Genomic DNA, 23,023 nt, shown 5'->3' with positions numbered 1-23,023 from the left:
GTAAATAAGATATATTTCCGATTCAATTACATACATAAAACGAACAATAAATGATTAGAAAAGACATCTTTCGTATGACTGATTTTTACACGTTTGGTTCGCAAATGTTTCTTTTTCAATGCTATTCCGCTTCGTCCGCTGGTTCCACACGGGCGGAACTTTCTTCTGCTCTTGCGTATTACTTTTTGATATTGCATCCTTTGGTATAGGTAAATATTAAATATTTGCGTTCTAGCGTTTCTACGTTCCTAACGATCCGATACGCAACCCCCACCGTACTTACTACCTACTAAGCGAAAGAAATCGGCTTTTGGGGTTGCTCTCTATTTCCTTTGGGTTAAGTTAGTGTTCAGCTGCACCACTCTTCTTGCGCACAGCAAGTGTATATGTAGGTTTACAATTCTAGTTGCATAATGATCATGCTTTCCTCCTGATCCTGGATTCGATGACCACCAATCAGTCGCCATTGCATGTTATCGTGTTGGTCGGTGAACCGGTCGAGGATGTCGCGGTACCGGTGCCGGAATCGGTCGGTGAGGGAGTTTCGAGCTTGCGCCGATTGTTGCGCCGACCGATCAGTATGACCACGTCGCCCGTTTTGATGCCCTTGAACACATTGATCGCCTCCTGGTGCGAGAGGCCCTGGAATGCTTTCCCGTTCACCGACAGTATCTCGTCGCCTGCGTGCAGCGTGCCCTTCTCCGCGGCCTGGCCGTTCGGGTAGATCGTCTTCACGTAGATGCCCATCGAGCCCTTGGGCGAGTCCTTACCGCCGACAATGGAAAAACCAAGCGCTTTTGCTCCGTTACCTTTCGAAAAGCGAGCCTACAACGGGAGTCAAAGTTACGGTTACGTTAAGGTGGTTGGCAGTTCTCGCGAAACGCGCTTCGAAGCTTACCTGCCGGATGGTAAATGCATTCGGACCGTGACGGGGCAGCGTACAGAATTTGCTCTCCTCGATGCTGTCCTCGTCCTCGTCGTCCTCTTCGCCGGGGGTCACGTGCGCACCACCGTTGGCGAAGGAAATGATACCATTGCCGTTGCTGGCTTTGAGCGGACCGCCGCGTAACGCGAAATTGATGCTCGCAGGTGTCTCAGAAATCTGTGGAAGAGGCATGTCAAGTAAGAAATTAACATTTTTTTAGTTTTATGTTTGATTAATTAATTTTAACGCTTTTTCAACTCAAGTTACCACCAGCAGTTCGCTCAAAACAACGACGAAAGAATAGCCCAAAACAATCAAATAATTACCTAAATTAGCATGATTGACGGAAAGATAGAGCATACCTCCCGGCAAGCAAGGAATCAACGAATGCTTCCTAACATAACGATCCGGTCGGTTCCATTTGACGACGCGCTATGGGAATGGGCCCCAGTTTTACGACCGTCGATCGTTTGCGCATTGCTTGCTTCACGCGCGTTCGCTTGATTATTCTTCGATCGGACACTACTGTCCGGTCCCGAGACCTCCCCCCATCTTGTGGCCTACATCTCACGGAAGGCGATCGGTAGAGGCCACGCAGATGTAACCGATTCTGGGCCTTAATTTATAATGAAGTCACCCCATAACATGCCTTAAGTGACTCATCCTGGACTCGGTGACCTGGTTCCAGGTTTAATCGCCAAAACCAAGATAGCCGGGTTTTGTGCCGGGCTCGGCCGGACTTCCTCCCGCATTATTGGCGGTCGCTGCGGGTCGGGGGTTTTTCAGTCCACCGTTAGCCATTTTTGTCGTCGGCCAGCGGCCAGGCGGTGGTCGGCTGACGCGCGGTAGTGACCATAAACAGTTGTTTCGTTTTATTTCATCGCCGCCCGGGCCCGATCATAAAATGCATAGAAAATGGTCGATCGATCAAAACAATCGCCACACTGTGCTGACGGGTTTTAATGGACAGAGGAATAGTGCGGGGTCCTATATGGCGGCCACCCGTTTGAATTTTTTATTGATCCATCACCCCCAATTGAAAGGGTATCAAATGTTAGTTTTCCAACGCGCATTCCCCAACCGTCGTGGGGTCCCGTAAACTTTTATTGGTCCGCATGACGTAGTGGACTTTGTCTATATTACACTTGAATTAGAAATCTCATAAAATTTTTCGCCCATCAATCGACCTCGTTGGAATTGGCATGATTTGGTTCGCGGCCCAAAACTCCTTCTTCGGGTAAGTTAAGGCGTCGCTTAATGCGTCATCATCGACATCTTAAGACCGTAGGCCGCAATCCGCATTCAATCGAATCGAAAAAGCAGACCCTAGGACCCCTACGGAAGGTAGGAAAACTTTCCGCCAAGATGCCCCAGCAACATGCTGCCACGCGATGACCTGCTGATCTCGATGTCGATCTTCTCGACTGGCAGTTTCGCTTTTTGGCAAAAAAAAGGAAAAATTTTCGGTGGAAGTACCCGCAGAAGGTAAGCGGTTTCCGGGTGTCAGTGGGACGTGCCACGAGAGGTGCCGACGCCAAAAGTCGAATAAGAAGTACCCGGCTGGTTGGCTTTTAGTGGAAAATCGGCCCACGGAGGATCGATCGGGCGCTGATCGCTCGTATGGAACACGTTGCACCCGGTTGGTCGAAGTAGAAATTGGGATCATCGGTTGGGGGTTTAATTAATGACGAGCCGTTGGGGGCTGTAGGTGGCTCCAAGCCAACGAGGGGTTCGTGCAGGAATTAGCCACTTTGGGTGAGTGACACGGTCCGTCACGATTGAAGAGCGGCTTCAAAGGCAGAGACGCGTGTCGGAATTAAGTTATGGAGAAAAAAAAAACATGGAAGTGAATGAGGTGAATCGGCGTTAAAATACATTTCCACTGTTTAAACCTTTTATCAGTTGATGATGAAGTGCCAGAGCACTGCACACTGTCCGTCTATCCCATGCAGAGACCCAACTGGGAGGTTCTTAGATGGACACCATGTGGCGAAGTGGCGAAATAGAAAATGCTTCCACAAACGGGATTGGTACCGGTCCGGAAAAAGAACTTTCAACCGCCCAATCGAGAATGACAAGCCAATGGCCCGGGCCGACTAACGGTTTTGAGGCCAGCTTTTCGAAGACGCTGCAGTGTGGCGTAATTTGGAGCCGAGGAATCGCGGATTGCGTGTCCATCGGCATACATTAGACACGCGCGGATAGCGGTGTCATTCCCGATAAGGCGTCGGACGCCGTGTCCGGATGCCAGCGGCGCCCGTTAGACGATGACCAATATCTGCTGCTGGGTGCTACGATCGCTCAGTGAGGGAGGAGTCAAGAACCTCGCCAAGGGAAAAAAAACTGGATACGAGAAAGAATAGTGAATCTATGGTTCACAAAAGTCCTATTAATTACGACTTCCGAGCACGTTCCGGCAAAGCATCGGGGACCAACGCCGCGAGGGCAACGCTCGGTAACGGACACCCGACCGAATGACAGTGGCCGTTCCATCGTCAGCAAGTCCGGCACGCGTCCAATGCCAACGGAAGAAAGTACCACACCAGTTGATTTATTTAAACATCCTGGACCTACTGCTAAAAAGAGTCCCCTTCAGAGCCTTCTGTCCTATAGGTCTGCCGTTGGCCCACGACTTCACGATCTCTCTCTCGTTTGTTATGACTACGGCAACAGTCCTAAGAGGCCCCGCGAGATGGTGACAGATGGTTCCGCCGGACGCAAAACCAACAAAAATCCGATATGCATACGGCACGCAAAGGGCCAACACAAATCAAACAGAGCCGAGTTCCGCGAGCGGCGGGCCCACACGTGGTCCGCGGGGAAAACACACGTGGAATTTGTGCCAACAACTTGACTGACAGCTGAAGAGTGGGATCGATCTTTGGGTCACCGCATCGTGTGGCTGTGGCCTTTCAAGCAGCACGTGGGCGCCGTTGATTGAGAAAGGTCCCGGGCCCGGTGGCTGGTTTGTTGAATCACCTGCGCGATAAGGTCGAAGCGATCGAGCTACTCGATCGTAGGCGTTCAGAGTCAATTTGTAAAACCCACCCAATGATGGTGGACCGTCGATAAGACGCAACACATGCGTCTGCAACCTTGAGAGATCCCTTTTTGGGGGGGTGTTAGGTCGATTCCGTTTTGTTGGGAAAACGTACAGGCTTGGCACCGAGTGAACATATTGATGGCGGAGGCGCTTCGTCCGCATCGAATGTCGTGTTGATCGGTGGTGGTGGCCGTTTGTTTTGATGGGGGACCCATTTCTCATGTCCACACCGAAGCGCGCGGACGATTAGCGCAGCTATCAATCTCGCAGTGTTGCTGCTGCTAAGAGGTAAGAAATTTAAACAAAATGGATTGATTGTAGGCATCGCGAGAGGTGGGACCCATTACTCTTTGATGGACTTAACCAAGACGTTCCAATCTGCCAAACAAGCGGCCGTAAAAGTAAGGGACATGGATACAGTAAATCCTTAGCCTAGGAAAACCTCACATTACAAAGCACATTTCAAGTGACTTTCAAAGCAGGAACAATTCATCATAAAGAGGGAGAATTTGGCATCATATACGTGACATGTAAATTATATTCGATCGTCTGAATACTAAATTCTCGAGTTTTCGTTTAACTATGCATTTCCCATCCTTTACCGTTTCTATCAGTTATCGAACGGATGAAGTTTTCAGCTGATTCTTTTTAATTCAATAGATTCTTGACCTTTCCGAAATGTTACGTAATGGTAGTGTATTTTTTAACACAGTCGAATTTGGTGAGCATCGTGTGAGCTTATTAGTAGCGAGAAGCAAGTTTCCATTTATCATTTAGAGCACTGCTTTTCGCTTCGGTTTAAAGCTATCCTTGAGCTTACCACAGGATTCTCACTTCGGAACAACAAATGCTTTGCGTTGAATTCATTTACAAAAATGTTTGCAACTATCAACTGGCTCTACTTTTCTGATGTTACACAACTAATAAACTTTTAATAATCCACTCTATCAACTTTCTATAGCCGCATCCAAGTTCGCCATGTTTGCAACGTATTTTTTTGAATAATGATAATTTCAGAGTTTTGGTAAAAAAGCATTTGTCAAAAATAGTATACGTCAATTTCGTGACTGTCAACATCCTATAGCCGCACTTTGAGTTTTGCTTCCGTGAGTAATTTTCATAACGAGTTTTGCAAGTGAATTACTTAAATATGCCAAAAGGAAGTGTTTTAAGTGAAAAATCAAAAGGATTGATAGAGGCATATAGGCTGTAGGGTGTTGCTATTCGAGAAATGGCTCGAAGAATAAAGAGATCCGATAAAGTGATCCGAAATTACTTAAAGGATCCTAACCGGTATGCAACTGCGCAGCGTACTCCGGGAAAATCCAAGATGTCGATGAGGACCATGTGGAACATTGTTAAATTGGTGTCAAATTCGACAATATCAAAAATAAAATCTACACTGTATCTGCCAGTGAGCAGGGAAGCTATTCGCAAGGTTTTGCAAAACAGCAAAAATGACCAAGGCACCATATCTAAGCCTACTACACCAACGAAAACGTGAAGAATATGCGAAACTGAACATGGCAGGTCGGTGAGACATGATATCTTTCTTCTGCTTTTTGAAGAGCATATTTTGTATCAAAAGAACCCATTCCGTTTTCTGGTTTTTTTTATTGTAGGTGAGCTTTTCTGATGAAAAAAGTTTTATTTGGATGAGCCCGACGGTTTAACAGGCTACTGGCGAGATTTACGCAAAGATCCGGAGTACTTCTCCACCCGTAACTTTGGAGGAGGATCTCTGATGGTGTGGCTTGGGTTTTGCTCTGCGGCAAAGCTCAATCTGGCTTTTACATCTTGTAAAATGGACTCTAACGATTACATTCAGCTGCCAACCGCCGAAAAAAAATTGTTTTCCAACAAGATAATGTATTCATATTTGTTTTTTCATTCATATTTTATTTTATTCATAATTTTTCCTACTTAAAAAAGTCCCAAAACCAGAAGTTTAATCGAAAAGACGGTTTGGAAGATACGTTAAAAACGTGGGTGCGGCTATAGAAAGTTGACAGAGTGTATGCATTATTACAAAAAAACCCATAATTGATATCTTCTGCAAAGCAATTAAAAGAAACTAACCATTTCTCGCAGCATGGACCCTATTCCTGACTACGTCGCCAAAGTTCGGTGACCTCTCGCGACGCGCCACCAATCGACTCGCAACATTAGTGACAACGCGGATCGCGGAGGAACGCGAACGGTTATTTCATGGGGATCCCAAAAATTGGGTCAACACCGGACCGGAACCCGAACCACCGGTGAGATTACAGAAGCAAAACAAAGAAAATGGCTAAATAATTCGTACTCCACATACATTATGGCAGCCTCTTCGTAGCGTCCGGGGGACCAGGGGCAAGTACACTTGTAAAGCGTGCTGCAGAGCTCAAAATGGCGCTTAGTGAGCCAATGATGATGCCATAAAACCATCCACAGTCGCTAAAAAGCAAAACCAGCCCCCTCTCTCTCTCTCTCTCGACACGATGATGCACCTTTTAGGTGTTATGGTCAGTACATCTTTTTTTAATTTTCTGCTAACTGATCCCGGGAAACCTTCGAACAGGGTTTTCTTGTCCGCAAGACAATGGGCACATAAAACCAACTAAGAAATGGGTGATACGAATCGCGTGGCAATGCGCGCAAAAATAGTAATTCATGAGCCACCCCTGAGCCCAGCCTGATCGCTTTAATCTTCCAGAGTTCCGTTCCAGGGTATTAAAAGCATTCAGTCGTCGGTGAGGCCACACTCTGGAGGAACTTTGGTGCCGCTTCCGGCCGACAAGTACTAGGGTCATCTGCTTGATCGAGCACGCCACTCGGACACAGCTAATGGGTTTATCACTTCTCGCTAAGAAGCCCTCTAGTGCCGATGTTTTTACCGTTCTGCGTGTTCTGAGAGAGAACCCATCACGTAAGGTTGGTTGGTAAAGACCCACAACTTTTACAACAACCTGCGCGGGCTCACCTACTTTCCGGCCTCATAATCATAATCGGTCAACCCAAGAGCTGGCCCACGCTCGGCAAACATAATTACAAATCAATCGATCGTGTTATGCGGTGCCCTATTCCGTTCGACCGGTTTCTGGGCTACCCACGCAACGGAGCGCCGCGTGATGCTCTTTGCGCGACACGCATGTCGCGCGATTTATGTCTTTTCGATCGACATCAAACACTCGAGAGCCGGGACACGAGAGATCGATCCCTTCACGTGTGTCCAGCCGCGTGCGCAGACGGCGTGCGCCCACACGCGGGTAAGACAATCAAGTTCGCTGTTCCCCGCCAGCTTTCGGCGGCGGCCTCTAATGAAGCCATGGAACGTCTGGTTGAGATGACACGCCGAAGTATGAGGCGCTCCATCCCGTCCCCGACGCGTTCGCGTGTTGTTAACACTGACGATTTAATAGCATGACAGCGCCGACTTTATAGCCGCCGACACCGAGGACCGCGGGGTTGGAAGGTGAACGGAATGACAGTTGGTCAACGATCGGCCGGGATCGGCGGTGATCGGTGAACCCAATATCTGACATGTGCGTATGCAGATGGTACTACGATCTGCGATCGCTCCGCGTGGTTCTCGGTTGTTTGTTTAGCGGCCTGTTAAGGCCTGTTTTAGCCCCTAAGAAAACATACAAATGATCGGTGATGGTGGCCATGGGTCATCAAACATCGCCCCAATCGTCAATGATGAGTCGTTAGAGGACGCTAGCTTCGAAGCTGCGTGGTAGAATGATGGCGTTTTTGGTTACAAATTCACCGAATGCAGTGCGGGTCGTATGAAATGAAACCGATTCCTCAATGAATGATTTGTTTTTTTATCAATGTGTTGAGGGTTGGCACACTTAGAGTCTCATCAACCGACTCTTCAGTCCGGAACTCTTTATCCCAAAATGAAGCAGGTGATGGTAACATTATGTTAGTTTTTTTTTTAAATTGGCTTCATTTGATTCAAGCATGTTTAACTTAAGCTTCCGCACTGGAACCACGTGGAACGACCTAGCCTCCATGAATAGTTTTAAATATTCATCATCTATCGTTTTTTATGAATTTTAAAAGTCAAATTGTAGAACTAGAAGCTTACAGGACGTTAGTGAATTTAATTTGCTGTTCGGCTTGTAACCTCGAAACATCGTAAGCTACCCGACGAAGAATGTTAAATGATTGTAGTTATGAGTGTTGATGATAAAAATAAATAGGATATGGCAAAAATATTCCTTCTTTGTGCTTTATGAAACGTGTTCTGCATCATGCTTGTAAATCTGGCTGGCTATACCATCTGTGCCAGCAGAGCCTAAATCGTAATGCCTTTTGACCATTATAATTTTCTCTTTTGAGCTTCAAACTAACATTCACCATCCTTAAACAGCAGTTCAAACAGAACATGTTAATACTTACAAATGTTTTTTTCCAACGTACATTTCATAAACTTTGTTTCATAATACACTGTTTGGATTCTGAAGATGGGGCGCAAAACATCGATCGTGGCTGTCGCTGTATGGCACGTAGCGCCGTTCTGTTGAAACTAAATTTCGTCCAAATTTTCTGCTTCAATTTGGAAATTTGGAAATAAATTTGGAATACTTGCCAATTTTCTGCGGGCGTATAGCGTACCATTTCGTTAATGTCCAAGTTTTTACTAAATATTTACAACTTCCAGAATGAAGTTTGACGTTGTAAAGTCAAGTAATCGGTTGCCAGCTGTTAGATTATAGGCCCCATCATGGTGTTACAACTGTGTTTATACGAACCTCATCCGAACCGAACGAACGGAGATACCTCATTCGGAATGGAATAAATGCTTTGAAAATTGGTTTAAGCGCATGCAAAAGTGTATCGATCATCGTGGCGAGTACTTTGAAAAACAATAAAAATATATTCGCAGCTTCACTATTTGTTTTTGTTCCTATTCCCGAAATATAAATAGTGACCCTCGTACTATTAATAAAACGCTCACAGCAATTTTGACCTGATTCTTTGGCCATTGGTCAGGCATCCTAAATGATTGCCCACTTTACGTCAACCTTGTGTTTGTCGGGCGGACGTACTCTGGCAGATCCTCCTGTCAGCGTCATTTAGAAAGTAATAACATTGGTTACTGATGTATTTAGGTTTAATCTACCATCAGAGCCTTGATTAATTACCCTTATTTCCGTAGTTGCCGCAAAAAGGCAGTAGTAACATATTAATATGCACAGCACACAGCACAGGGCACAACAGCATCGCACTTTTTCACGGGCGTTTGATGGGGCCCCCTACTTTTAGGACCGTTTTTCTATTACAACAACAACCGGCCAATGATTGATTGCCTATAGAGACCCCTCAGCGCGCCTCAATGTAGGCCCCACGATCATCATGATGGGAATCTAATAAAAACACCAGCACAATTGCGGCCCCGCGATTTTATGCTTCCTGCTCCCACACATGCACACGGACGGCGTATCGAATCGATTAACCTACGAAGAAACTGTAGCAACAAAAAAAACCCGGTCCGACCCGATTCATACCTTGATCGATCAACCATACCGCGCGCGTCGAAAGCTGATGACGGCGATGACGATCGGCGTCCCAGACTTTGTGTCGTACGCCATCGCGCCGCCGCGCAAGTAAGTGGTTGAGGTACTGGCGTTGCGTGTGTAACGAGATTGAGCGGAGCGGAGTAGGTTGGATTGGGCGACGCGTGAGAGATCGCGCGCCATCGGCTCTATCGCACACTCCAATTTACCGTCACAAAAGGATGGGGGGACTGTCGCGTCATCATCACCACGCACCGCTGAACCCGCTGAACATCCTCCAGAAATGGGCGGGACAAGCACCCAAGTCGATCGGGTGTCGGGTGTCCCACAAAGGATGGGCGGAATCACCTGGAGAGGGTGATTATTCTACTCGCGCCTTCTAGGTCTAGGAAGCCGCTTCCTATAGGAGTGTTTGGGCCACGGCTGACAATCGATACACGGCTAACGCGGCGAGCTGCCCAACTTGGGAATCCATCATTGCTCCGAGTGATGCGCGGCGCCTTTCAGCGGTACCACTCATCAGGACGCTTCATCGGGAGCTGGTCACTACTGGAGGAGCCACCGAATGTGGCCATTGAATCATCTGCGGGTCGGGTTTTCCCATTACGAGGACGCGCTACCTGCCTTCCACCTCAAGGTCAGCGCCAAAAGGAACACCATCAGAGACCCAACGGTGACTTGCGGAATGTCGTTGCCGGCTCGCATTTCGCGGTTACGAAGTAATTGAGCGGGACTTTACGGGCGACTCCGATCGACTTCCTACTTCCTAGGCGATCCGGTTTCGGGCCGGATGATGCCGCGAAGATCGCAGATTGCGGAACTTCTTGACCGAGCCGGGCGCATTATTCTCGATGGCTCGCAGAGACCCCCGGCTTGTCCATCATCATCATCATAGGACTTTTTTTTTGTGGCCACTATTCTAATGGATGCCAGATGAGCGTCTGACAGGAGACGAGAGACCTGCGCGCATCAAGATCGCGCACTTCAGTTTGATTGAAGGCGCTCCAAAGAACATGCGGGACCGGACGGGAATAAAATCCGGGCTTTAATCTAAATTGACGAGCACGCACTTGGGAGCGTTTGCGCCACCGTTTTGCGCACCGCTTTTAGGGCGCTGTCCGGGTCCGCCGTTGTGCTTGATATTTGATACAACACGTTTTGCAAATTGTTTGCTCAGTCATTCGCACTTGTCGCTGTTCGTGTTTAATCCATTCAATATTACTCTTCAGATGCAAGGGTAATATAAACACCAAGGGTTGGTTGTGTCGGCCTGAAAGTTGCTACAATTACAGCTCGTTGTTTTTTTGCAGTGAAGCTGAACAGGAGGAATACATTACAGTCGTTTGAAAAATAGTCAGTGTTATAAAATTGAATGACATGCATTGATTCGAAACCGAGTGAAACATCAAATAAAATACGCCATACTGCAAAAACTGGTTTGTCGAAAATGTGTTCCGTGTTAAGGGGCCTGGATTCATGCAGCTTCCACAGAGGAGGTCCATTCCAAAAGTATCGCAACATTTGAATTTCCGCGGGCGACGTATATTCGACATTCGATTTTTTTGTGGCGTCACTCACGAATGGTGACACGTTCGGCCATTTTGAGTAATCAGTCAATTGGGACGTGTTTTGCCTCAACGGCTCATTTATGTCTACTCCAAAAAAATAATCAAAGAATCCGTATCAAATTTTGAATGAAAAACCAAATTCCGAATGTTGAAATGTGGCTTATGGTGAGGCTGTTTTGGTCCAAAACAGCGTTTATCGGTGGTTCAAAATGTGTTTCGGAGGGCTTCGGAAGATGTGAACGAAGAAGAGCCAAGCAATTGAACAGATAAAGATATCAGAAACATGATTTTTTTTAAGTGCTTCGAGGGTTAGAAAAAACGTTGAATAAAAATAGATATTTATGAAAAACCCAATATTAAAAAAAATAATACAATTGTCGCGATACTTTTTGAATGCCCTGCAAATGATGAACTGTTAAAACCGCGAATGCGAAACTGTGAAGAATCAGACCGTTTGAACGGAATAATCCCTCACAAGGGACCAGATTTTTTTACCAGAACGAAAATTGGGTCTAATCATGAGCCGACCGGCTGGATCATTGTACTCATTGCTGACTGATTGACTGACTGACTGATGCTCTTGTTTAGGTCGCTGCAATACTCTTTTGATGGTAAAAAGTGAATTAACCAACGAACTCTTGAAAGTGATAGCTTCAACGATAATCCCGAATGTAAAATAGATATAACTTTTAAATAATCTTTCCGTGATATTCCCTAGGAGGCCTCTTGGTTACCTGTAAGAATTCCTAATTATTGCAATATTGCAGTGTAAGCAAATGGGGTAAAAGCTGTGACCTAACGGGTACTAACCATAAGCTGTGAATAAATGCGAACTTTATAGCATGGACCAACCCCAAATCTATTTAAGACGTTAGAGTAAATGACCCCAATGATCGTCTTCTTCAATTCTTATGTCTTTCGGCGTGATCACTCGACTAATACAACACCCTTTCAATTACCGTGATAAATGGGAATTGAGGCGATCTTCTTCCATGTGCATTACACATCTTCTGATGGCGACGGTGGACACCCATTCGGTGCGCATCATCACTGAGATCGCTCCGATGGATGTTGGCAAATTTGCGTCCAAAGTTAGGAGTTAATTAAACCATCGTCGTGCGCACCGCAGTTGCCATTTCACTCAAGTAGAACAGGGCGGACCATGTCCCCAGAAGCAGGCCCCCGGGAGCGATGTCTTCATCTTAACGGAGTGCATCGTTGATCATCGTGCATCTCTAGCACCCGGGGCCGGTTCGTTGCAGGAAACACGAAATATCAATTTCATATACCGTGTGACTCTCGCGCGTGACCGACCGACGGGAGAGTTGCCGAGCCGAGCGGATGGTGGCCACCGGAAGGATGCACTCTCCCGCCGTTGAGGCCATCAATTTATTATTAGTCATTTTGACCGGTCCGGTATTTATTGAATCACGACCATTTTCGGAAGAGCTTCGTGAGAGAAGTGAGACGGACCGAGGCAGTCGCGGCGCCGATGAGCTGAGAAAGTGACGATCACCTGGATCTCAGCCGCACCATGTGTGTGTGTGGGGACTTCCTGGAACCGCTAATGAATTGTGGCCACCGAAGGCGAGGAGGCGCAGGTGGGATGCACACGATATGCCGGACCGAATCCCCGGACCGGACCGGACCAAACAGTTCCAATTAACGGGCGGGAAATTATGCATTCAAATGCCGCTGCTAAACGATCACGTCCATCCTGTGGCCACCGCCTCTTCTGGGTTTATCAGTTCCGTGTTTCCATTTCCCCCAGGAGGCTGTCCCAGCGGTTGACAAATGGCCGGATTCGAATAAAAACAAAAGAGCCAGTTAAAAACCCGTATCAATTAAGGGACGAGCGGGAGCGCGCGTGGCCCTCTTCCGGATCGAAATTTGTAAATCACTAACGAGGGCCCCAAAAGCTCCGATAAGGCGGGCCCCACTCGATCGCCTTCCGGTTGGAGGAATTCGTTGAAGGATGGGTCGATAATAGCAAGACCAGACACACCTGTGCTGTGGCACCTCCTCGATGGTGATGACCTAATCTGCGCCAACGACACCTAAATGACTTCACCGCCCAGGTTCAGGGAGAAGCAAACAGTAATACTCCACAAAGCACGCAGCTTTACGAGCCAACCTCTCGGACCCGGGACGACGTAATGGGACGATGCAGTTGACGACGAATTTGGAGTTTATGACCCCCAGACCTGAGCCCAATTCCTCAAGAACCTCTCGCGCCCCGTTGGAGAAGCAAAATAAAGCTCCTTCGAATTGAGCATTTGTGTCCGATTTGGCGCCTACGATTGAGTTATTGAACCTCGTAAAGATAAGCCGCGCTTCCCACAGCTGATGGTACCGCGTGGGAGCGCCCCAAGTGTTTATTTTTCGCCCCATGCGGTTCCTGTGGAAGGTAGGCGCCCGCGCTCCAATAAAGAACCACTTGTTGGTGGTGCAAATATTTGCCGTAAGCCAATAAGTGTTTTACCTCTTTTACGCCAACTGACTCTGGGGTACGATCGAGCGATCATACCCAGTTTTGGGATGCGACACAGTGCGACAGTAAAGTCCCCCGACTGAGGCTATAAAATGCAAAAATGGTAACGGAGGTTTTCAATATGAAAATGGTCAACAAATTCCAAGTATAGAGTTTGCATTAAATTCAACTTTAATTTCTTCATTTTCCTTGTTGATTCTGGTGATTAAGATGTCTCAGTCTCTCTGTGTTTCTCAAAAATCGTTTATGGAACTTGAATGCCTTCCACCAAATAAATAATCATGATTTTTTAAGGCTCTTACTCGTTTGTAAGTTGTGAAGTTACGAGGTGTGTTCAAAAAGTTCTAACAATTTTGTATTTACGCGGGCTACGTATATTCTATTTTCGATTTTTTGTCTTCAAACAAAAATCTTTTCTGTTCAAAAAACTTGTTTGGACACACCTCGTACATTACCGGTTTATTAAGTTTGATTTCCTTCAGGCGCTATCTACTAGTACTAATGAACGACCTCTTTTAAACCATTTTCTTTGATAATAGATAACTAGTATTTTAAATGAATTTCGGTCGATTGCATAACAATATGCGGACATCCACGAAAGTAAATAAGAATGAGTAAATTAGTGATCAAGGAAAATGACCCAGATCGAGCGAAAAGGCAGATCGCAAAAGGTAGCTGATTCTAATAAAAAAAAAACCATGTCAAAATGACACTCTAAGCGCTACCGACAACTCAATTTGGGTTTGGTCCACATAAAAGAGCTAGTGAATTATAAATAATGAAATAGTTCTGTGGCAAAAACGCGATCCCAGATCGTTCAAGAACGGGCCAATAAAATGGAAGATCTGGATAATTGCCAGCAACTACGGCAACTGTTGGTTTTGGCGAGTAAGTGACAGTTATTAGTGATCATTACTTTCAACTATTCCATGTCTCTGTAGATTCTTTGGGCAATTTCTTGCCACACTGTGTCGCGCACTGGCCAGAGAGCAGAGATTTCGTAAACGCGTTTTCTTTTGCCTTTGGAATTATTTTCACTCTGGACGAACACTCAATCAGCCTCACTAAAGCCCTGGAGAGACCCCTACTCAGAAACTCGACGATGTGTCCGACCTTTAAATAGGTTCCGAGTTGGGGGCTTATGGTGCGCCGTCTTCCCTTCTGAGCTCCCGAGAAGGCATGGGAATGAGTTCATTTGTCCGCTTCTCTTCACTTTGTAGAATAATAAAGAAAAATTAGGTCCCAAAACCCCCCAGCGCGGGTCAGCCGGCGGTCCAACCTAACATTATTTGCATAACAAAACTGTGTGTTGTTTGGCACTTGCTACAGCTGTACTTCGTGGGCCGAGATTTAGTAAGCCACTCTCTCCACTTTGACCTTGGGTTGGGGTCGGACCGTTACTCGAGCCGTGTTGTGCCCGGTGATTCTTCGGTAGCAGTTCCGGTTCAGCTTTTAATGGCACCGGCGCTGACCGTTGATTTTTTTCCCCAGTTTAAGCAAATCCCAATGCATTTTCACGTGGCCCCTAGGCAAATAAGGTCGGACCATTCCTGCGCTGATCTTTTCGTAGATTCTCCACGACAATCAGAGCGCCGGCGAAACGACGCACCACCGGATGACGATGAAATTATTAATTAAGATCAAGCCGATAATACTAATTCCCGCCCAGGGTTCCGCAGGGTGGCACACTTCCGAGCCCAGCCGCTTGGGAGTGGAGACCCCGAACCGGCAGACCTTCCCCAACTGAAGGTGATCTCAATTTGAGGAAACACACGGGTGGCCTTCAGCAATCAACGGGCGAGCGAGTTGTTTGAGGTTGTTAGTCAGGTGACACGACGTGAAATAAGCTACCGACTTGTCCATCGAGTGGTGTCGATTTCAGCTACCGAAACACACGGTGACAGGTTGTGGCGTGTCACCGTTTATGGTCAACCGAAAAGGTCGACCACCGCCTGGATGTCTTCGAGCGCAGAACGTAACAAAATTCAAACCAGACCTGTCCAGAGAGGCTCGTCGCGAAATTATGATTATGGCCAAGACCGTTATTATCATTTTTTCTCTGGTTTGTTGTTCTTCGGGGGCCACGAGATAGGGCCTCAACTCATTCTCATTCGGACACCGTCGTCCGTGGCGTTCTCACGCAGTGCAGGGCTCAGGGAATCTCAGCTCGAGTCACGTGTACCGAAAGTCCGCTCTCGGGTTCGTTCTCTTTGATCGGTACCGACTTTCCTGCCGACGCCGAAAACATGACGGGGAAGCGACATTAAAGCACTTACTGGCCCCGGTTGTCCCGGGCGATGAGTCGTAGACGGACCGAGACATGGTGCCGGTGCGTGAAACTAATCACTTTCAAGCACCGTCCCCGCCAGTGGTTCTCCACGCCATAAACCTGCTTTCTGTCTGTCCGCGGCACTGACAGAGAGAGAGTGATGACGGCGGTTCTGGGAAGAGCCCTGATCCGGTGGAGGCCCACCCTCTAGTGGAGGGCCGTGATTAGCATAACAATGTTTACAATCGTACAATCAGCTCCCGCGAATGATAAACATCGCACCGGACGATGAGTTGGGCTCCGCGCGCGTTCGCGCTGGGAACCTGGGATGTGGTGGCCGCCCGATCCCAATTAAAAATGGTCCATCATTTGTGATGTTACCTCACCGAACCGGGGTGCGGGCGGAAGTAGTAGCTTCCGTCTCGGTGGCAGCTCATCAGCTGATTCGCTCGTCGCCGTCTGGACGAACCCGGGGAGGGAACCCAACGCGGTAGCCTTCAGATTTGGGTCACCATTCAGGGGTCTTCGTTCGCGTTCGTTTTCACTCAACTAGCCCTCAACTGCAGTAGATGGCGAAAAGAAGTATAGCTCCTGAACATTTCGAAATAATATGTGAAAATATGAGTACATCTTCTTTTTGAATGGCTCTTTTGAGACGTTGAATGTTAGTTTGAAGTTCTAAGAGCAAAATGGCAAAATAGGTCAATTTGAGCACGGTGAAAACAACCTTAGGTTAAGTTGACAGCTTGAAGTTTTCAGTTTTTTACACCAATTTCCTTCGTTTTGTTCGGTAACAAAGCAACTAGAATACATTTTTTTTTAATTTATGAGCAATAATAACGTGATTTTTTACATGTTTTCATATTCAAAATGCAAAATTAGGAATGAAAAACGCACGGTCACAAGAGATCTTACTATTTCTGAGCTTTTAATATGGCAGCACCCTCCAAGTATCGCAAGATAACCGATAAAGAGCGTAAGTTAGTTATTATTTGAAAATTAGCGGTAAAAATAATAGGGATATTGTACGTATTTTCGACAAAAGCGAGCAAGCAATCGGTAAAATAATTAAGCAGCATGAAAACGAAAGTCGTGGTCATCCTATTAAACCCCTACCTAATCCTATTGTTGGGCGTAAGAAATCAACACCACAACTAGTTGATAAACGTATACTAAATATCTGTAATACTATTATTACGAGGAGTTCAAATGTTCTGCCGTATGGGGTCTAAATCATCATTAGGAAAATCGCAACGGCATTATCTTCCAGGGAAGCAGTAATGCAGTATCTCGTGAATGCTACTATCAAGGTTTTAGTCTATTAACATCTTTGTCCAGACGAACCAACCATTGAGAACTTGTGGCCATAAATGAACTTTGCAGTATGCGAAAAGACCCCACTCAATTTAACAGAATTTGCGAAATTAATCAAAACAATCTGTACCAAAATAATGAATGAGGACTATAGAAAGGGCCACATAATAAAACAAGGATATTTGGCCACACTTTCTGGGCGGAATGGTATGCATTGCGGATACTAAACTTGTTTTCGCCGAAGCGAAATGTTGCTTGTTTTAAATATGTTTGACTAAAATTTGTCTCTTGTATCAATCATCCCTAAATACAGCAAAATTATCATTTACACATCTTTTTTAATGTTTTAGATTGATTTTTGATTGACTAAAGCACATTTTTCATCCTCGTATTTCCTAAAATATTTTGTGTTCTTGAACTAATCTTCTTTTCGCCATCCACTGTAGAGTCTAACACGATTATCTGAAACGATCGTGGGTCTCCCGAATACTGAACCACTTCATTTACGGCCAACAGTAATCCGCGGCACACTAATGGATGGTTTGGAACTTGGAAATGGAATCTCGATAAAGGAAGACACCACCTCACTCTGCAGCCCCGATCACCATTTCCGAGCACGAAACTTCCCTGCAAGAATGCTTCCCGGTGGCGATAGCTCCCCGAACCCGGGGCGAGTGTCATCGAACGCGGGTGAAAGAACGGCCCACTGACTCACCTGTTTGGATTTCCGGTCACGTAGCTCGTCGTGTGTTTCCGCTTTGGACTGTTGTTGCTGCTGCTGCTGCAACTGCTGCTCCCGCCGACTGCAACTGCTGAGCTGCGTGAGCTTCTGTATCGTCGACTGTTTACTAACATTCCCACCGACACTGAGGTGGTGCCCGCCGTTGGCCGCCTTATCGGCCGCTGGACTACCGCCAACGCACGTCCCAGAGGAAGCCACCGACGAGCTGCCGGGTGGCGTCGCTTTACCGCTCGGTTTCCGGACTTGCGCAAGCTTGTCGGAGTTCCCCAGGCCGTGCTGGTGCATCATCCGGTTGAGCCGCCCAAACAGGCCGCCACCCGCCGATTCGCGTTTCGAGCCCTTCTCCGTAGGCTCCCCAGCTCCGGCGGCGGCCGGTGTCAATGCCTTCTTCACCGGCGACAGGTTAATCTTGATGTTCTTGAGTGGCGAATGACTGCGTGGCCGTATCTTGCGTATGTCCGCCAGCTTCTTGGCCGTCTTCTTGGCCACCGGGATTGGGCTTCCGGTGACGCCGTTCGTCGCGGCGCTCGGCTGCTGCTTCGAGGGCCGCAATCGGCTGAGGTTCATGTTTTCGACACGCTCTCGCAAACTGACGCGCCCACCGATCGAGAACTGGGGCTTCTCTTGGGCCGGACGGACGGACGTCACGGACGGGCTCGGTGAGCTGGTCCTCTGGTCCGCCGATCCCGTCAGCGTTTTCTTTGGTGTATTGCTTTTGCCGGCGATATCGAGCGAGTGGCGCTGCAGGTCCAGCTTCTGGAGGGCCCCGTTGAAGTCGATACTGCGGTACCAGGTTTTGGTACGTTCCTTCCGCGGACTGGGACTGTGTTCAGCGGAACGCAGGTGCACCTTCGGGGGGGTTGCAGTGGTCGGCTGGGTCACCTCGGACGTGGCGGTCTCGCTGATGTACGGCAGGCTGACCGGACCATCGTCCTCACCCGGCAGTAGCTCATCGCCGGCCATCCCGCCATCCGCCGGATCATCATCGTCTTCGTCGTCTTCGTTGTAGCGACGGCTCGGCCTAAACGGCCCATGAGGACTCCGCTCGCTGACCAGTGGCGATGGGACGTAGAACGTCGGTTTGCTCGTCGGAGTTACCAACGGGTCTGCTCCGGGTATCGGCGTTACTGGCGTTACCGGTGGTACCTGAAACACTTCCTGAACCGACAATGCACGCCGTTTCCGCAGACCCGCGTGGATCCGGTTGAACTTGCTCCGGAGTAGCTGCTGTACCTCGTGGATCGACGACTTCTGGCCCGGCAGCCGCATCGAGGCCGACTTGAACGTCTTCAGGCTGGGCAGCTTGATCTCTTTGGCCACCTTGATCGCGCCACCAGCGCCACCGTCACCAACGTCGCCCTTCTGCCGGCCCGCGGTGTCGGCCAGCTCGTCGTAGTACTGGAGCTTCTCGGTGCGGAAGATCCGGGCCGCCGGCACCGGTGGTGGTGCCAGCGGAACCGCCGTGGCCACCGGAGCCAGATTGTCACACATGTTCTCGTACCGGTGCACGTTGTACTCCCAGTCGATGCTGTGGGCACTGCGCCGCTGCTGCGCCGGATGAATCCGATGGGCGTACGTCTGGTGGGCTCCGAGCCGCCACAGCTTCACATCGCTCGGCTCCACAAACTGGTGATGCGGGTGGTGGTGTGGGTGGTGGAGCGGGTGCTGCCAGTACTCTTCGACGGTAGCTGCGGCCACCGCCGATCCACCGCCGATCGTCGAACCGGACGAAGCGCTAGCGGAAGAGCCGCCCGAGCTCGAATGGCGCAGTTCCCAGTTTTTCTGGTCGTAACCTCGCTGGTGATGCTGGTGATGGTGGCTCCCAGGAAGCGGATAGTCCACCAGCGGATGGTGGTGAAGGTGCTGGTGATGCTGATGATGCACCCGATGATGATGGGCCAGATAGTGCTGACGTTGCTGCGCCGCCTGGTGCAGCAGATGATGCTGCGACTGCTGATGTTGATGATGGTGATGATGATGGTGGTGCAGCAGCTTCACTGACGACGACGGCTGAGTCGAGGCGGATCGTGGCTGCTGGATCGGCGAGCCGGTGGCCGTGCTGATGATCTGGTAGTGGCCCGGGTGCTCGGCCAAGATGAAGTTGGTGTCCGAGTCGAGCGATGCCGGACCGGAGACTGATTTGAACGAGGCGCAGCGACGGCGCAGCTTGCTCCACTTCTGCAAGATACCGGCGGAGTCTGGAAGAGGCCGAGTGGAGCGGGGTTATTATTGAAATTAATTGAGCCCGGCCAACGACAGTTCCCGGGTCGGGTCAGCCAGTAAGACTCGGTGAGGGAGAACGCACCGCACCGACCGCAACAACGACGACGACGACTGATGACTGATGACTGATTGTATTTGTTTCAATTCCTGAGAACCACTCCGAGAGCGCGCTGAGTGCTTCCCATTCAATCGGTTTCGGTGGTCGTGGAGAATCAAACGACGCACAGTCTGAGCCGATCTCGGTGCATCTCAACGAGCTGTAACACCAGCAGCATTCAGAGCGTGTGCGGGACGGACACCCGGCTGAACTAGGCTGTTCAATAAGTTTTGTGGTAAGAAGGACACATTTTTATGGTTTGAAATACCTTTTATTATTCAGTCTGAGATGGTCTCCCTGAACATCTCCCTGAACTCCCTGAAGTGAGAAACGGGAAGGGCTTTCCGCAGCTGTTAGGACCTCAACATTTGATAAAAATTATTTTCCCAGCATGATTTTTGTTGGGTCCGGAAACAGATAGAAGTCGCTATGTGGGCCAAATCTGGTGAATACGGTGGATACTGTAACAATTCGAACTTTAACTCATGGATTTTTGTCATTTTCAAAATGCTCTTGTGACTTGGTGCATTGTCCTGATGAAAGGTGATTTTTTTCTTCCGCAAACCGGGTCTTTTCTATGAATTTTCTCTTTTAGTTTGTCTAAAAGGTTGCAATGATATATTGAATTTATTGTTTTATCAATTTACTGCAAATACTGCTTAATGAGATTGCTAGGCAATATACTATAAATCTCTTTCAGTGATGCGACGATTTTCCAATACGATATCCTGTATTTTGTCTACGATTTCAGGAGTTGTGTCCATTTTCGGACGTTCCTGGCGTGGATCGGCTTGAAGGCTTGTATGACCACGTTTAAGTGCAGCAATCCACCTTTAAACTATATTAATTGAAGGAGAAGAGTCCTTATATAATTTCAACATTCGTTCAAAAAATTTCTTTGCTTTACAAATATCTTCCAATTCAATTTTTCAATTTCAATTTTTTTCATTGCATTAAATACTGTGACACCTCGATACTAAAGAATTAAGTAATCGATTTAAATAAAACTTCACATACGTTCATAAGAATAGTGAACCAATATGAACATAAGAAAAGGGGGCCAGTAGTAGCACCCTCGGTTATCAAGGCTCCGAACTTTTCGAACATCCCGGTAGAACCCGGCGCGAGCGAGATGAGCACGATAAATGATTTGTGGCTTTATTAGCGCATCGTCGACGCACCCTTTCTCGGATGTGTGCGTGGCCAGGGCAGGGAATGCGGCTCAAACTAATTAGATTCACTTCATTGAGCACCGCAGTCCGTGGGCTCGAACGCTGCGCTAGAGGGCTTGGCCACTCCGGGTGAGCAAGGCCAGCAGAACACGTACGTAGCTGGCCGGGTATTATTATACCCAAAAATAGTCACCAGTAGTAGTGTGGCATTAGTGTGTTTGCGTGGGGAGCGAACTTAAGCCGCGACCTTTGCAGGTTGTAATTACACTTAATTCTCCACACCCGCGCAGCAGCAGTAGTAGGTCGCCCCCGTGGGACACTTAATGGATGGTTCCGAAGGGCCAATCGCGGTGGCAACCTTACCTGGCCCCGATTGCGCCGTTAGGAGTCCTACGCGCAGCATCCAAAAGTGTGCGTTATGACACCAACACGGAGTTCGATTTCCAAAGCTCACACGGTCAGTACACAAATCGCTACCAGCGAGGAGGTGTCTCAGAGAGGCAGAGACAACAGCCGGCAAAGGCTTCAGTCGATTCTCGATTTCGAAACAGCTCGATGGGAACGGCGGCTTCGACAGCCGACGATGGCCTCCTGCTACCCAACTACGGTGTCATTCGTATGGGGCGTAAGTTCACGAGCCCAGATTAGTCACACTAATTACCATAACAAAGCCCCTTTCAGCGCAAAAACCTTAGCGGCCCAGACCAGCAGCTGAGTGAGACCAGAGCTCTTCCAGTGGAGCCTAGTCCGGGGAATCGCCGGACCAGAACTGCGTACCGGGAAGTGTGACATCGGCGTAGACACGTCGTCTGCTCCGCCAGGCGTCGTTCCCATTTTTTGCTGCCCTCTACAGACCAGAGAGACCAGAGGGAACACAGTACATCCGTACGCACACGTCTCGGTCCAAATCGGACCGTACGAAAACAGACACGCGCACCGTGTGTCCAGAGGTTCCATATGTCTGCTGAGCGCTGAGAGCACGCGCGCCACGCCATGATTCTGCCGACGGCGAGATGGACGCCAACAATGGACAAATAAATAAACACTGCACCGAGTCACAGAGCCACCGATAGGCCAGCCCTGTACAAATCAATCAGAATGCACCCGCTCCACTGTTGGTGCACTTTGGCGCAATTTGCATAAATTACCAATGATCCCGCCGTCTCGCGAGGTTAATGGTGCTGGTGGCGGAGGCCCGCTGACCGACCACCGAGTAAGGGCAGGGCAATGTGCATGTCCATGCACATTTGCATCGAATGATCCCCACAAGTGGATTCCGTTTGATAAAACCGCATCGTCAGCTACTTCAGCCAAGACGACGACGACGACGTCGGCGGATTCTTGCGTCCATCTGCGCGCCGAGAAGCTCATCAATGTGTATATTATTCTGACCGCCGACAGAATTATGTGTGTGGCGCGATTCATGTACGATCAGCAATAATCGCGCAGATTGTCGACGGTTGCGAGCGAAACAGATTGCGTTCGTCATTGAACTGATTTGAGACAATTTTCGGTGCAAGAGCATGGTTATAGAGGCTAAGAATTGATGCTAAACATCCTTTTGTTGGCCAACTCGGATATTCTATTGAGTCCTGTTCTCAGATGGTCCGGCGATGCACATGACCTTTGAGATTTACAGGAGCCCGTGGGCGATTACGAGGTTCTACGGAAG

General features: G+C 48.3%; 1 protein-coding gene across 1 annotated transcript; it reads right to left on the bottom strand.

Moving 5' to 3' along the window:
- Positions 1–96: 96 nt before the first annotated feature.
- Positions 97–22,015, bottom strand: LOC131216725 (PDZ domain-containing protein 2-like). The gene is made up of 4 exons (XM_058211283.1): positions 21,991–22,015; positions 17,833–20,057; positions 899–1,102; positions 97–825 (listed from the first exon to the last, which is right to left on the bottom strand). Exons 1-4 carry the CDS (start codon positions 22,013–22,015, stop codon positions 457–459), a joined length of 2,823 nt encoding a protein of 940 aa, XP_058067266.1. The 3' UTR covers positions 97–456.
- Positions 22,016–23,023: the final 1,008 nt, after the last annotated feature.

Source organism: Anopheles bellator, chromosome 1, assembly GCF_943735745.2.
Source record: "Anopheles bellator chromosome 1, idAnoBellAS_SP24_06.2, whole genome shotgun sequence".
Lineage (NCBI taxonomy): Eukaryota > Metazoa > Arthropoda > Insecta > Diptera > Culicidae > Anopheles > Anopheles bellator.
The sequence above is the reverse complement of the archived record's forward strand: the minus strand, read 5'-3'. Positions and strand labels throughout refer to the sequence as shown.